This window comes from Alligator mississippiensis, chromosome 2, assembly GCF_030867095.1.
Source record: "Alligator mississippiensis isolate rAllMis1 chromosome 2, rAllMis1, whole genome shotgun sequence".
NCBI classification, from domain to species: Eukaryota; Metazoa; Chordata; order Crocodylia; family Alligatoridae; genus Alligator; species Alligator mississippiensis.
Window position 1 is genome coordinate 140,650,619 of NC_081825.1, and position 14,704 is coordinate 140,665,322.

General features: G+C 41.8%; 1 protein-coding gene and 1 long non-coding RNA gene across 3 annotated transcripts; one reads left to right on the plus strand and one right to left on the minus strand.

Annotated features, from left to right (window-relative positions):
- Positions 1–741: 741 nt before the first annotated feature.
- On the minus strand, positions 742–10,036 carry LOC132248599 (uncharacterized). Of its 2 annotated transcripts, none has more exons than XR_009459883.1 (2): positions 9,618–10,036; positions 742–3,057 (listed from the first exon to the last, which is right to left on the minus strand). It is a non-coding gene; the product is annotated as an uncharacterized LOC132248599 (long non-coding RNA). The 2 variants fall into 2 exon arrangements; XR_009459884.1 differs by having other exon boundaries at positions 742–3,060.
- LEPROTL1 (leptin receptor overlapping transcript like 1) lies at positions 2,572–13,463 on the plus strand. Its single transcript, XM_006270074.4, has 4 exons — positions 2,572–2,656; positions 6,697–6,772; positions 10,002–10,188; positions 11,064–13,463. The coding sequence occupies exons 1-4, from the start codon at positions 2,641–2,643 to the stop codon at positions 11,178–11,180; spliced, it is 396 nt and encodes a 131-aa protein (XP_006270136.1). The 5' UTR covers positions 2,572–2,640; the 3' UTR covers positions 11,181–13,463.
- Positions 13,464–14,704: the final 1,241 nt, after the last annotated feature.

The following is a 14,704-nucleotide window of genomic DNA, read 5'->3' on the forward strand; positions in this document are numbered from 1 at the left end:
TAGATGCTAAAATACATTTTGCTGAGTTTTTGGCTAAGACCACCAGGATTACCTTTTGGCTGGAATTAGAACCTTGGTACGTCAGCATCAAAACAAAGGGGTTCCTAACTTGGGTTAAAACAGCAGCTAAAACAAGGAAAGCTGAGTTTTGAGTAAGCAGCTCATACTCAAGTCAATTGCTAACACAAGTCAAAACCCAAATTACTTCATCTTTGCTGCAAGTTTATTCCCTGTTAACTAATACAGATGAGCCAATCTGAGTTAAAACCGTTTTGTTCTTTTTTGCCTTATAAACATACATACATTGCAGCCAAAGTGGGACTGAAGTGTTGTCATTTGCCATGATGATCCAGGGCACATGATGGGTGGGCTCCTGCATTTCAAGCAGACTGTCTTTAGTGGTGCTACCTTAGAGATAGATAGTCATTTCTGTTAATAGTAAGTACCATAACTCTGTTAAGTATTATCTACATAAGGCCATAAGCAGTATGATGAACACAGACATTTGTTATACTGCTTATGCCTTTGTGTAGATAGTAGGTACTCCTCCTCCCTGACAGAAGCAGGGTTTATCTTGGCCTGGGTCCTAAACTGCTGATATGAGACCTTTCTTCTGTATCCAGTTCCCTGGATCCCACTCCAGAGTCTGGCTCCTTTACTGATGCATCTTCCTGTGCTTGGAGAATTATGAAGCCTTACTTTACTGACTGGATGTCACATAAGACTTTACACAGTGACCAATAATGAGCCAACATGTTTATTACAATATAGCTTATACTGTAAATATACTGGTAATTAGTGAAATAAATAATTCATGAAACAATTAATTATTAAATAATTTCCTGTAACATGCCTTGCTCTCTGGTCCTGTTTGCCCTGTTTCTAACCTCCCCAACCCCATCTCAGGATTTGTAGGCACCCTGCTCCTGGTGCATCCTCACACCTCTGCTTTTCCTGCCCTGCTCCACTTTCTTTCCCCTAGGCATCTATGCTGAAGCTCCCTGTGCAGGCAGATGAAGTTGGGGCTCTCAGAGCCTGGTTGGGGAAGCTGTGGTAGAGAGAGTTCTGCCTGCTCTGTGACCTGAGCTTCCTTGTGCCCTGGCTACAAAACCCTAGGGGAGCTTGTGTTGTCATAGTAAGGGAAGACCTCCCACAGTGGGGCCAGATTTGGCTGAAACTGGTGTAGGGGATGGGCAGCTTCACCTGCCAGGTCTCAAGGTACTTTAGTTTTGAACTTTGTGGTTTAGTTGAACTGGGTGCATCTACATATGCATTAATGTACTTTTCCTAATACACATTAAATTTAGTACCTCCAATGTGAGGCACTATATTAATGAGCAAAAGGCTGCCTTAACACACAGTAGCACAAGCGCATGCTTTTTAGGTGACACTTAATGAGCAGTAGCCTATTTTACTGCATATTAGCCTAATAGCATGGTTTTTTATGTGCCATTTCAATGCGCAGTAAAATAGGCTACTGCACATTAAAGAGTGCATGTAAATGTGCCCACTGATTCTTTAAATCTGACACTAAAAGTTTTGGAAGGGATAATGGAGGTGAAGGGATTTCCCTTGGTTGAGGTGGGTGTGGGTGAAGTAGGATACAGGGTCTTTTCTCTGTATGTAGATGGAAGTTGGGAGCCGGTGTTGGGGTTGGTGGCAGGGTTTGCTTTTGCAGAGGTTCATGTAGGAAAGCAGTAGGTGGGGGGATGCAGGGAGTTGGCGTTCTTGTGTTTTGGGGTGTCACTTGGGGAATCTTGTCAGTAGGTTGCTTGTTTGTTGTGAGCTGCTCTGAGCCTTTGAGGAAAGGATGGGCCATGAACCTAGCAAATGCAGACTGTACGGTCTTAACCTGATGCACGTTAGTCATCTAAAGATGTTGTGAAGGCAGAGGGGAATGTTTGCGGAGAAGTGGCCTGCACTTGGTGACTGCTCTTTTTTTGGTAACAAGAGCCCTCTGCTCTCTCTAGCCCGTGCCAGATCTGGAAGCCATGGTGTGGCCCAGTGCCCAGGTTGGGTACCCTCAGGTTTCTCTGGGTCGTGGCTGCAGGTGTTGTACTCAGACACGGCCATTTGAAGATGGCCTACACCCCTGTGGGTCCAGGATGATCCGGCAACGAGACAAGGCTGGTTTGGGGGGTGCGGGGGGAGAGGGACAGGTGATCTCCTGGATTGAACCCACTGCGAGGTTGAGACAGAGGCAGACAAACTTCCAGAAGTCAGACATCACTCCCGGCTGATGTCATTCTTGCCTGACGCCATTCCAACTTGTCTGACGTCACTACGCCCCCCAACAAAGCCTTGCCTCTCCTGTGCCTTTAAATGCGGTGTCCCGCGTGACTACGCTGAAGCCGATCTTAGCCGACGAGCTCCCGTTGGGGCTGGGTGACTCCCCCTGCAGTGTCACTGGCCCTTTAAAACGGTGTCGCACCGCCTCCGCTTACCGTCATCGCTGCTTGGATCACGTGACGAAGGATTGCGGGGCCGCGCCCTCCACTCCCTTCCCCTCCGCCCAATTTCCGGGTACTTGGTCCTGAGACCGGAAGTGGAGGGCGTGGCGTACTTCCGGGGCCTGGTGTCCGGTTGTCTCCCTCCTTCCGGCCTGGGCGGTTCGTGGGGACGGGACCGGGCGGCGGCGCCATGGCCGGCATCAAAGGTGCGGGGGGTGGTGCGGTTCGGGGTCCCGCTGGGCAGTCTCCCTCCCCCTCCTGGGGGCTGCGGGGGCCCCGTGTCACGGACACACACTGGCGCTGGAGCGGATGTGGCGGGAGCGGTCTGTGTAACGCGCGCTGTTTTTCTGGGCAGATAGGAAGCAGGCCGGCCGGTGCTCTACGCTTTGGGTGTCCCTGCACATACACGCGCACGCCTATGCACATACCTTATTTCATTAGCTGGTAAACGCGCACATCTTCTCTGCCTTCAGTATTTGTGCTGCACTTGTCCCTGACTGCTAAACATGAAGACTGTAGCAGAACAAGCAGCATTTCTCAAGGAAGGCATTATTAACCATGCTGCGCAAAGAAGCATATTGTGGGCTTGTAAAATCTGCTTCTCTTCCTGCTAAAAGAAAAAAAAAATCTGAGGAGTTTGTTGATATTGAAAAGCAGGTTAGATATAGTTTCTGAGCTAAGCGTGCTGTTGAGCTTTCCAAGCAGCACTGTTAGTTGTATGGTCATGTTTCTGTCTTCCAGTGCTGCGTGGAGATGGGAGAAACTGAGTAGACAAGGTGTGCAGTGTGCGCCAAGTGTTGGCATGTGCAGTTATGCCAAGATCCACCACAGGACTTGTAGGCTTCAAGCTGCGGGTGTGCAGTTGACAAACCTAAGTTAGGTGCCTTGGAACAGGGTGTGCAAGGTGTGGTATGCAGAAGGGAAAATACCAACACCAGCCACTAGAAGAGGTACGAGAGAGGAGGGGATCCCAAATCCCCATTTTTCTCCTGGGCTTTGTCACATAACTAAGGGCTGCAGTGGGTGCACATACATGCCTTAGGCCAGTGGTTTTCAGTCTTTTTACATCTGAGGCAACCCTCCATAAACTCTTGAATTTGGCAGTGCTCCATTTCAAAACCTAACTTCACTTACATTTTTTACTTCTGAAAATAAAGCAATTCATCTGTTGCAAAAAACTCAGACCATGGCAAGTCAGAGGGCTTGTAGCACTATGGTTACCTGTTTGAAATATCTGAGTTTGTGTTCTGAATCATGTGTAGGTGTTTGCACACCTAAGGATGCTAATATTGCCAAGCGCCCTTAAAAGGATTGTGTGGCACCCTGGTTTTGCTTAGGTACTTAGCTGTCTTTTTCTGGGTACAGGTTCATTCTTCTCTATGGAGATGTGGCTGGAGGAATAGGACCTGGTGATGGTATCTGCCATTAAAGTAATAAACCATTGGTTATGGTGCTTTCTCAGGAAGTGAGAGACCTAAATTGTTAGGTAGTTCTCATCGTAGGGGAGTTGGGACATGGGTTTTAAGACTGGGCCTTAATTGTCAGGCTAGAGGTAAAGCTAGGTTTGGACAGCCTCTGCCTCTCCTCTTGAAGCTGGGCCAGAGAGAATAATCAACGTGGAGCCTGCATGTTTCCCATGGATCAAGGTATTCCCCTTGGCGGGAGACATTCTTTTAGGTTGTGGTGCCTTCAAAAAGTAATGTTGTGCACTTTATCAAAAGTATTGAATATGAAATGTGTATGTGTTCCTAGGAGATGGAACCCAGGACTTTCAGAGACGTGCCTTCAGCAGTGGGGATGCTTTTTGTTTGGCCTTGTGAATCCTTTCATCTTTGCTGTATGGTGACACAGCTCTGGCAGGAAAAATGGAGGCTGCATATCCCAGTCTAGTCTGTAGCCTGATGTTTAGGACACTCTTCTAGGCAAGGCAGGTCTGAAGCCCCTCAGACTGAGGAGGACTTAAAGCTCAGTTCTTCCTACTTGTAAGCCAATGCTGTATCAACTGGACTGTTGCATGAAAAGCACCACTTCTCTTCACCCCAGCTCTAACTGTAGTTTTTGAGTGAAAGTGTCCATGTCTGCTGTGCTTTTGTGCTGAAATGTATGCTCTCAAGCTGTCTTAAGTGTGCTCGGGGCACACAGTGAATTGGACCCTTCAAGAGTCTTGGATAGTGCTGCACCTAATTTGTGAATCCCAGATAGGCTTAGGCTACAGGTAATAACCAAATGCATGCATTTATAGCAAATATATGCACTTTATGCATGCACAATAGCAGAACTTTATTATGCCTAAGTTTTCTGGCGGAAACCAAGGTGCCTAAGTGATTAGACAGGTTTTCATGCCACACGTTAGGCAGCTAAACGTTGTGTTTTTTTAGACTGTTCCAGGTCTCTTTTGGGACCTGATCCAAAACCCTTTGAAGTGAATGAGAATTTTTTTTTATTTTCATGGGCTTCGGATTCATTTATTAAACTGAACGTACATTTTTAGTCCCTCAACCATGGATATATTTTTGTGACATTACGCTGATCTCTTTATGGCATATACTGCATTACTTCACGTGGAGAATGTTGCTCATTCTGAATGTCATGTTAACAGTAAAAGTCAGTTAAATTTTTCCTCAAAACAGGATTAAAAATTATTAAACTTATTTTGAGAGAGCTATTTCCTTCTAGTAGGGGTTCGTTTTGTGCTGTATAAAGTCTCAAGGTGGTTAAGATATTTTCACTTGCAATATTTTCAAATACAAAGATGATGCAAAACAAAAAAGCAGGGACCTTATTTTAAATTACAGTCAGAACTATCTGGTAATGTTGAATCTGGTATTTTTCCATTTGAATGCAAATGTTCATGCAACCCTGTTTTTGTGTGGCATTATATAGTATAAGTTTCTGTAGAGTTTTTAATACTAATGAGCATATCCTTAAATTACATAAATGTGAAACTAATGAGAAATAGAAAACGATGGCTCTGTGGATATGAATTGCCTAGAGACAATTCTCAGGCTGTCTTATATTAGATTGAATACCATTTCATACAAAACATTCAGTGGGCACTGCTTTCAGAGGTCACATTCTGAGGATGACTACAATTGTGAAAGTAGTTTAGTTGGCTGCCTGTCAAGCTAACATCATTTTCCTTGATAAATGACTGAGCAATTTTAAGATGAAAATAACTTGGTTTAACTTTTCATCTTTGCTCTAGATTCATTTGTACTTTCCCAGCAATTCATAGGAGTAGTTTCTCATTTCTGATTTAAATTAATTTTAGTGGATGCTGTTATCAGGCTTTTACCCTGTATTAATTTGGATATGTGGAGATGAAATAAAATGAGCTAAGGCATTTTGTTGCATATGACTGACACTTTTATTTGAGTGCTAATTTTTAACAGCAGTTTGTGGGGGGGTAAATATTCCATGCAAAAAAAATGTTTCAGTACTTCTTAAAATTGAGCATGACTGCTTATGAAGTTATCAATCCCTGACCTAGATTACTAATGCTGCTAGTGTAAGGCAGTGAGTTTGGGATGAATGTTACTTTTTCGGTGAATAATATCCAAATTAATATGCAAATTTTGATAAATACCTTGTCACAAGGGCACAAAAAAGAAAAGGAAACAGTCTAGTACAGTTATTGTGCTGAGCAACAAGCATTTGTTTAGAAATATTCAACTGTGTTTCTTCTAATCTAGATTCTGGGGTATTCCATTCAACAAGTATTACTTCTGTCTGGTTTTAAAATCCAGTCTATTTTGATCTCCATAGAACTCAAATTCAAATAGATTTTTCTCAAACGTAAACATTTTCTCAAAACATTTTTGTTTATTGAACATGCAATCCTTCAACCCAATAAAAATTTTTTTTTGAGTAAATGCAAAACAGGATTATAATTGAATCCATTTTGCAACCTTAATTACAACATGCGTTACAAGCAAATGTCAAGAGAACAAATGAGATCACCCTGCCACAGTCTATCGCAACAATGTCCATTTATCTGTTTTATATATTTGTGTTAGAAATAAAAGTGGTCAAGATAGTGTGATAAATGTTATTAACTTTAAAAGTCTGTTAATGCAGTGCTCCCAGTGACATGCTCTTGTTTTGTATAAGTATCATTCAGCTTTGCCAGTGCAAAAAGGTGGCTAATTCCATATTCTGAGATTTTGTTCAACCTAAAGGACAGGGAGTAGGAGCATTTTGTGTGTCATAACAAACTGACCTTCTTGATTTTGTGTTTTCCTTACAGCTTTGATTAGTCTGTCCTTTGGAGGGGCAATTGGACTAATGTTTCTGATGCTTGGATGTGCCCTTCCTCAGTATAGGTAATGTATATTTTTAATGCTCTTTATAATAACTGCATGCTCTTTGACTGCCAACTAATCTGTTCTCTAGTGTAGTAAGAATCTTATAGTGTGCACATATCTGTGTTTGTAGGTAGTTGTATGATCTTAGGTCAAAAATGCTAGGGAAAAGTAAAATCGCCGTCAAAAATATTATAGAGACCTTTGCTACACCGTTAATGGAAAATAGCTATCTACCTTGATATCAGGGTGGATAAAAATTAGTGATTAAAAAAAAAACAACAAACCAACCCTTGGATTTTTTATTTAAATCAGATTTGATTTAATTATTTTTTGTTAATGTACTTCTAAAAAAAAAGTATAAACCTATATAAAGATAGTTTTAAGATATTTTAGAGCTCAGAGATATCATCATGGAATAGGGAGTATAACTTCTGATTATATACTATTTGAGACAATATATTCATGTAACTTTTTAGAAAAGTTTCATAAATAGGTTACAATAGGCCATAGGCTATATTAGGGGCCCAATCTTATGGGGTTCCTAAAGGCTTCTCTATAGATTAGTAAAGATTAAAGAAAACCACTCTACCCAATGGGACTCAGTGCTCAGTCTAGAAAATCCCATTAAGCATCTCCGTGACGCTTAGTTTCACTTCTCAAACTGTGAATTTGTCTCCAGAGATGATAACCTTGTTAACAGCAGTATATGGAGATGAGAGATAACAACAGATCTGATTACGTACCGATAAATCCACTTGCCTCTCTGCAAGCTTGTGTATGCAGAGCCAAGACCTTACCTCTCTCTAAAAGTGCAACGTTTCAAGAGGTTAAATGAATAGAGGGTTGTTGCGAGTGGAGTAGATCTGGGCAAGAAGGAAGAGTTTGGAGATAAATGCAAGGAGAGGGGCGGTAGAAACAAAAGAGAAACATTTTGTGCAGAATATTTCAGAAGTCTTAAGGGATAAGTTTCTGAGTATAGTCTCTCTATTGATTTGAGATCTAGTGAGAGAATGGTATGGTAGAAGGGAAAACCTATCATGGTAGCAGGCTTGCCAGGCCGTAAAAGAGACCCTGCTTGGGAATATTTTAATGAAGTTTATATCAAGCAACAAAAATAAACTTTTTGTGGAAAACAATTATTAAATCCAGACTTCCTGACTACTGATTTAAATCGCAATTTAAATCAAACCCACCCTGCTTTTTATATATGTGCATTTTAGATGATTGGGTGCATCTTCAAATGTTACATTTGTTATTTGATAAGTTGAATTTAAAAAACTACTATGGAGACGCTAACCCCATCATTATCTATCTGTATAAGTGCCTGCAGAGGACTGTTTTTGCTTCCCATTAATAACTTCTTTTAATGGGCAGCTCTTACATGCTGCAAAGCTTAGCTTTGTTACCTAACCATGAAGCAATACGTTGTTTATGTTTTAATTTTTTTAATGACGCAGTGAGGTTTTCTGTATAACAGTAGAGGACTCCCTTTCTCGTTATGTGCCTAAGCAATTTGCTTTGACTACTAACAATAAAACATAGAAGTGCACTGATATATCAGTGCCATATCGGATCGGCACCGATAAAAGGAAAATTAATATTATCGGCTTTTTTTGGCCAGTGTAGCTGATAATGTCACTAATAAATATAATATGCTTTCTGGCTGGGGCCCTTGGATGCCGCGTGCTTACAGGCAGCCACAGTGTGCACATGGCCAGGAATGCAGCTGAGCAGTTTGGAGAGCAGCTCCCTGCAGATAAGTCCATGGAGGGGAAGGGGCATTAGAGGTGCAGATTGAGGCCCTCATGGTGAGGGAAGGAGTTGGGGTAGGGGCAGGGGCTGGGGGAGCTGCCCAGTCAGGGCAGTGAATGGGACCCTGGGGCTGGAGCGGGGAACAGGACAGAGCTGTGGGCAGCTTTTCCAGAAGGGGTAGGTGGCTCCCCACTTCTGTGTGCACCTGCGAGGGAGGCATGGGGGGGGCAGGTACCCCCCAAGATCTGTGCACAGGGCAGAGGTGGGCTGCCTGCTGTGGGCTCAGGGTTCCCTGCCCTGCTGCCTTTGCCTTGGAGCTGCTCACTGGCTGTGTACCCCCCGCCCACCTGGCAGCAGTGGAGGCAATGAGTTGTGCTTCCTGCTACCGGGTGGGCAGGGGACACGCGGCCAGCATGTGGTTTCTGGGGCAAAGGCAGTAGAGCAGAGTCCCGAACCCACAGCGAGCAACCTGCCTCTGCCCTTGCCCCTCAGCTGCACTCCTAAAAGTGTCCCTGCGCTTAAAAATGGTGGTGGCAGCACTTGACTTAAAAGCTCATTTGACAAGCTTTAGTTCAAGCACCCCCGCCATGATTTTTAAGTGTGGGGCCGCTGATCCCCTGGACGAGCTGCCCATGGCTCTGTCCTGCTCCCTGCCCCAGCCCCGGAGTCCCATTCACCGCCCTGACTGGGCAGCATCCCCAGCCCTTGCACCACTCCCACCCTCACTGTGGAGGCCTGGATCTGCCCCACTACCACTTCCCTTCCCTTCCACAGACTTACCTGCAGGGTGCTGCCCTCCACAGTGCCCGGCTGTGTTCCTGTAAATCAGTTATCAGCTCAGTATCAGCCAATATGCTTGGGGAATAATTGGCTGTCGGTATCAGCCAAGAAAATCTTTATTGGTGCACCCTTAATAAAACCATTATGCTATCTATTTTTTTATTATATTTTACATGATAATGGTTATACTTTGATTGTTAAAATGTCAGAACACTTCACAAGTGATTGCTTTTTTTAGTGTTGGCTGAGAGTTGGGCTTGACCTAAAACAATGCTTGAATGTAAATCCATGAAGTAGAGGTAGAACCAGATAAAAAGCTGTCTGTACGTACGCTTGAGGCCCCCTGGTTAAATTTGAGAAGCTCCTCCCAGCTTGGCTTCAGCATTGCTATTGAAGTCAGTGGAAATGGTTCACATCTGGCATGCTTAGCTAAGTGTTCTCAGTGGTAGAGCCACCTTAACTGTGGAATTCACTGTCCTTGCTGATGATCACCTGTGGTTAAATAAATCTGGTTAGTAATCCACTGGCTTGCTTAATTCAATAAAGTTCTTATTATGCTTTGTAGTGATCAGTGGTAGGTATGTACCTTTGCTAAATAAGGCTGGATGGGGAATAAAGGTATGCTTGTACCTTACAGCTTGTATAATAGGATGTGCGAAAGGAAGTAATTGCTACAGAGAAATTAAAGTTAACTTTCTTTTCCTTTCTTTTTCAGCAAATATTGGCCACTGTTTGTTCTGTTTTTTTACATCCTTTCTCCTATTCCATACTGCATAGCAAGAAGAGTAGTAGATGACACAGATGCTGCAAGTAATGCCTGCAAGGAGCTAGCAATATTTCTTACAACAGGCATTGTTGTCTCAGCATTTGGGCTCCCTATAGTATTTGCCAGAGCAGAATTGGTTAGTAATATTTCCATCTATGAACACATTCTTTGCTAACAGTTTTCACATCGTGTAATACTTTAACTACACTTAGCAATTTTAATGTTCAGCTCAGAGGTTTAAAATGTATGTGGAGTTAAAAAACTGCATCCAAGAACGAAATAACATTTTATACAGAGAAACGTGGCAAAAACCCACTTGCTTTTTACAGTGAGAAAATAAGCCTCCAGAGTTTCATATGCGTTATGAGCAAAATCAGATAGAGACTAGCAACATAAAAACTCACCAGTGCAAATAAAGCTAGAGTAATACTGAGTGATTTCAGGATCATTTATGAAATAGAAAGCAGAGAGAACAATTAATAAGGAAGCCAGTAGTTCTGATTTCCATCAGTCTACAGTTCCCTAGTTCCTCAACTAACTTTCCCTTTCACCCTGCATGGCTTTATTTATACTCTTTAAAAGATTCTTGCCTGCTTTAACTACATTAAGAAAATTGGAAAATTAAGATTAAAACATTTCCTAAATGGAATTCTGAGTTAGCATGAACAGTCAAACGAGCCCAAGGGAATAAGAAACCAAACTAAAATGGAATTTTAATGGGTTTGGAGCACCCAGTTCCCTTAAGCTTTCTGAAAATCCCTCCTTAGCTATCATGACCCAAGATAATGATAGAGGCAGCTTTATTTAAGCAAATCTAGCTACTGCAGAAGTCTTAATGTAGAATAGGGTGCAGATGTGTTTACTGAACCTTGAACAGGCCTAGATGTGATAAAAACACCTGCGTGCTTGAACTGTAGCACTTCCAATATTTAGAAATACTGTTCTTTTTGTCTTATTTGATTGCTTCTCTTTAATTTTCTGTATGTATAACTACATTTTTGTTGTCCACAGATTTTATGGGGTGCATGTGCACTTGTCCTCACAGGGAATACAGTCATTTTTGCCACTATCCTAGGATTTTTCTTGGTCTTTGGCAGCAATGACGACTTCAGCTGGCAACAGTGGTGAAAGGAGTTTATCAGAGAACTGTCATAGACATCTTGTCATTCAGTGGCCATCCATACAAATGAGAGAATGGGCAATAAAGAGAAGTAGCATAGCAAGCCTTTGGGAGTATTTAGATGCTCCTTTTCACCTTGTTTGTTGTAAGTGTACTATTTCTGCTGGTTTGCTAATGGATTTTAAGGTTTTTATTATGTGGAAAGACGCTTTGTTTTTATTTGTCTACAGTATGTTTTTAGTATCTCTTGACTTAAATTTATAATTATTCCTATTCTGTTTTATAGTTATGCAACATTTAAATGCTGGAACCAAGAATGTTTAAATGTGTTTTGGGTTAAAAGTTTATTTTAAAAGCAACAGTGATATCAAGTTAAAGATAACATGTATCTTTTATTATTGACCATGGTGACTAAAATATGATGCATAAAGGATATAAGGCAAGCAATGTTGTAACCAACATGGGACCATTCTCACTTAGCAGAAACATTGGTGGTGGTTGTATTTTGGTGGGATCAGGGAAGGAAAGGAAGGATCACTTGCACACTTTTTTTTTCTGCTGCTCAGACCTTATTAAGGCTGAAGAATGGTGATGCTGTTAAATTGAGGATTGGGTGACTGCTCTGCCTATAAGCAGAGTTATCTTTTGGGATTTCAAAATGTAAACACCTTTGAAAGGAGCACTTTCCCGTCCTGTTCTCTGCTCTTGTGTGGATGTGACCGACAAATAGCCTATGAATTTTATTTAATTTTGATGCTATAAAATGCAAAACCAAATGCATTGTGGGGGAAGGACAACTGACACTTAAATTCCATTTTTAAGACCTCTTTTAATGTTTCTATTTATAAGTATTGTACATTTTTGGTCTGTGTCAACTCTTCACATTTTACCAAAAGGGAGGTAAAATGTTCATTTATGGAACTACTGATGTATGTTAGTTTGCAGCATATATGAAACAATATTTCCCGCTTCCCTTTTTTAATTTATTTTATACATAGTATATATTGAGTAAAATGGCTTTTCAAGTGTAGATTAACACTTAAACCATAGGTATGTAGCTTACCTTAAGAAGATTGATTGCTATACTAATATATAGTATAGTCAAAGCATTAGTTTCTCCAAGTCTGACTGAAATGATGTCAGTGACTTTCTTTCAGTTCATGCATTATCTGTTAACAAGACAATGTTATGTCAATAAGTGTATTTCTTGTTCTGTAAGGTTATATCACATGTAGTTTTCAATATTTAAAGCAAGTTTTCTGCATACCTCTCACCTGTCTGTTTTTTTTAATTGATCGTGGATTTTATTCTGACTTTCCATTGTGGTGCACAGTGAATGAATTTAGATTAGCCAGGTTTGACTGTAATTGATGCAACAGTAAACCTGACCAAAAAGGCTTCTGACTTATTTTTCAAAAGAGTAGCAAGCCAACTATATGCGCATGATAAAAACTGGTGACCTAATTTACCGGTGCAGCAGTATGAAAAGTCCAGATTAAGGAGGTTTGCCTGTATTTTGTTTGAAAAGAGATTAATTGATATGTATAGATGTAAACAAAACATTAAGCTCTATGAAGTCTGATAATCATGGTAGTTACACACACAAGTTCAGGGAATTGATTTCTGTATGGAGACATGAAAGATTGGGTGGCACAAGTGTGTGCCTGTTTGTTAAAACCACACGATATTAAGAATGAGAACTGAACAGTTCTACCCCTAGCACAACATGAATAGAAGAGCATCAGGGTGAAGGTGCAGAGCATTTCAGCCACCTGCAAAGGTTCACCAGAAACCTGTGGAGATTTTGAGACATGCCTGAGGGATTTAGAAGCATAAATGTCATGACTTTCAGTGGGACTTGTCCATCTAAGTAGTTGGGTGCATTTGAAAATCTCTTAAACCAGTGGCTAAATATATAGCCTTAGCCTTCACAAAGAGAGTAGTAGCCTCAGAGTCCTTTAATGACCTGACTAGTTACCAAGGTGGTTTCTAATTTTTTTTGTCTCTGTTCCCATGTAACTTTCTAATTAATGTATTGCCCTGCTACTGTTTCACTCACTTGGCCAAGAAATCTTTTATGTTTAACAGCTATGTATTTTCCTGTGTGTTAATCCTGTTGACAGCATTGTGTTCTTGATCTGGCATACTACTTGGATGTAACGCTGTCTCCTACTTCCAGTGTAGACACTTGAGAGGTATGACTTCTCCATCTAATATGCACTGAAATAGCATTGCCATCCTTCTATAGAAAAAACTTTTGATGATGAAACAATAAAACATTTTAAATACCAGCTTCAGTCATGGGTGTTTTATTGAAAATATTATTAAAAAAGTAACATATGTTTAAAACACGCATTGTTTTCCCCATCATCTTTTCACAGAATTATCTTTGATACTGAAGGAAGTGTATTTTATTCTCCCACCAAATACTTGAGACTTTTATTTCTCTGACCACATGTACTTCATGGGATTGCTAAGGAAGTCTATCCTGAAGTTCTGATACCGTAGGGGTTGGGGTTTTTGGGGGGTGGGAAGATTAAATTGATTTTGTTTTAAGGGCCAAATCAGTCCTGAATTCTATTGGGCAAAGCTCAGTAGTCAAATTCCAAATCTCAACTGAGCAGAGCTCCATCGTTCAAATCTGTGTGGCTCTACCACCAGGGAAGTATCTTTCATTCCAGACCCATCAGTCTGGGGCTTTAGATACTCCCCAAATCCATGGCAGACATCCTGCCTACAAGCCCCAAGCCCAGACACCTTGGGGTTTGGATGCTTCCAGTCTCGCACCTAGCCAAAAGGCTGTGGAGCAAGCCAGGGGGAAAAGAATGAACCTGGCTTCCCATTACCACAAAATTGTGCAGTCAAGTTTCCCATGCTCACAGGAGTCAACCTGTCTGGAGTGTAATAGGCAAACCTCCCGGTATCTCCTCTATCAGATATGTATGAGCATCTAAACTAAGAGAAATCTTGGAGGAAAATACTGAAATAGGTAGTTTGTTAGTAGGCCTGTGTGAAGCAACTAGCATTCGCTTCGGATTCGTCTGATTCAGAGGACAGTGATTCGAATCACTGTCCCGATTCAATTCGGCCAAATCTGATTCGGAGATTCAGCTGCTGCCATGCAGAGCCCCCCCATGCAGTGTGGGGCAGTAGGGATTGCCCCCCTGCCCGGCAGTACCCAGTGAGCCGGGGCTTTTTTTTAAAGTAGCAGGAGCTGAGGTGGGTGGGGGCACCCATTGGGGGCTGGTGGGGGTCCCCCCATGGTACGCTACCCTGCCCCTAGTACTAACCAGCTCAGAATCAGCTGCAGCTCCCTGCTGCAGCTACCAGGGACTGCCTGAATCATCAAAGCTCTATGAATCTTTGCTGAAGATTTGGAGAGCTTTGAATTTATTTGGATCTTTAAATTGGTACCCTGATTCAATTTGGATTCAGATATTCAGCCATCGAATTGGGACAAATCTCCGAATCGAATCACCACCCGAAGCTTCGCATAGCCCTATTTGTCATGGTGGGAACTTGCTTGGTCTTT

Coding starts and splice junctions, on each gene's coding strand:
- LEPROTL1 (XM_006270074.4), top strand. Junction 6,773..10,001: donor TGTGCCCTTCCTCAGTATAG/GTAATGTATATT, acceptor TTTCTTTTTCAG/CAAATATTGGCCACTGTTTG. Junction 10,189..11,063: donor TATTTGCCAGAGCAGAATTG/GTTAGTAATATT, acceptor TGTTGTCCACAG/ATTTTATGGGGTGCATGTGC.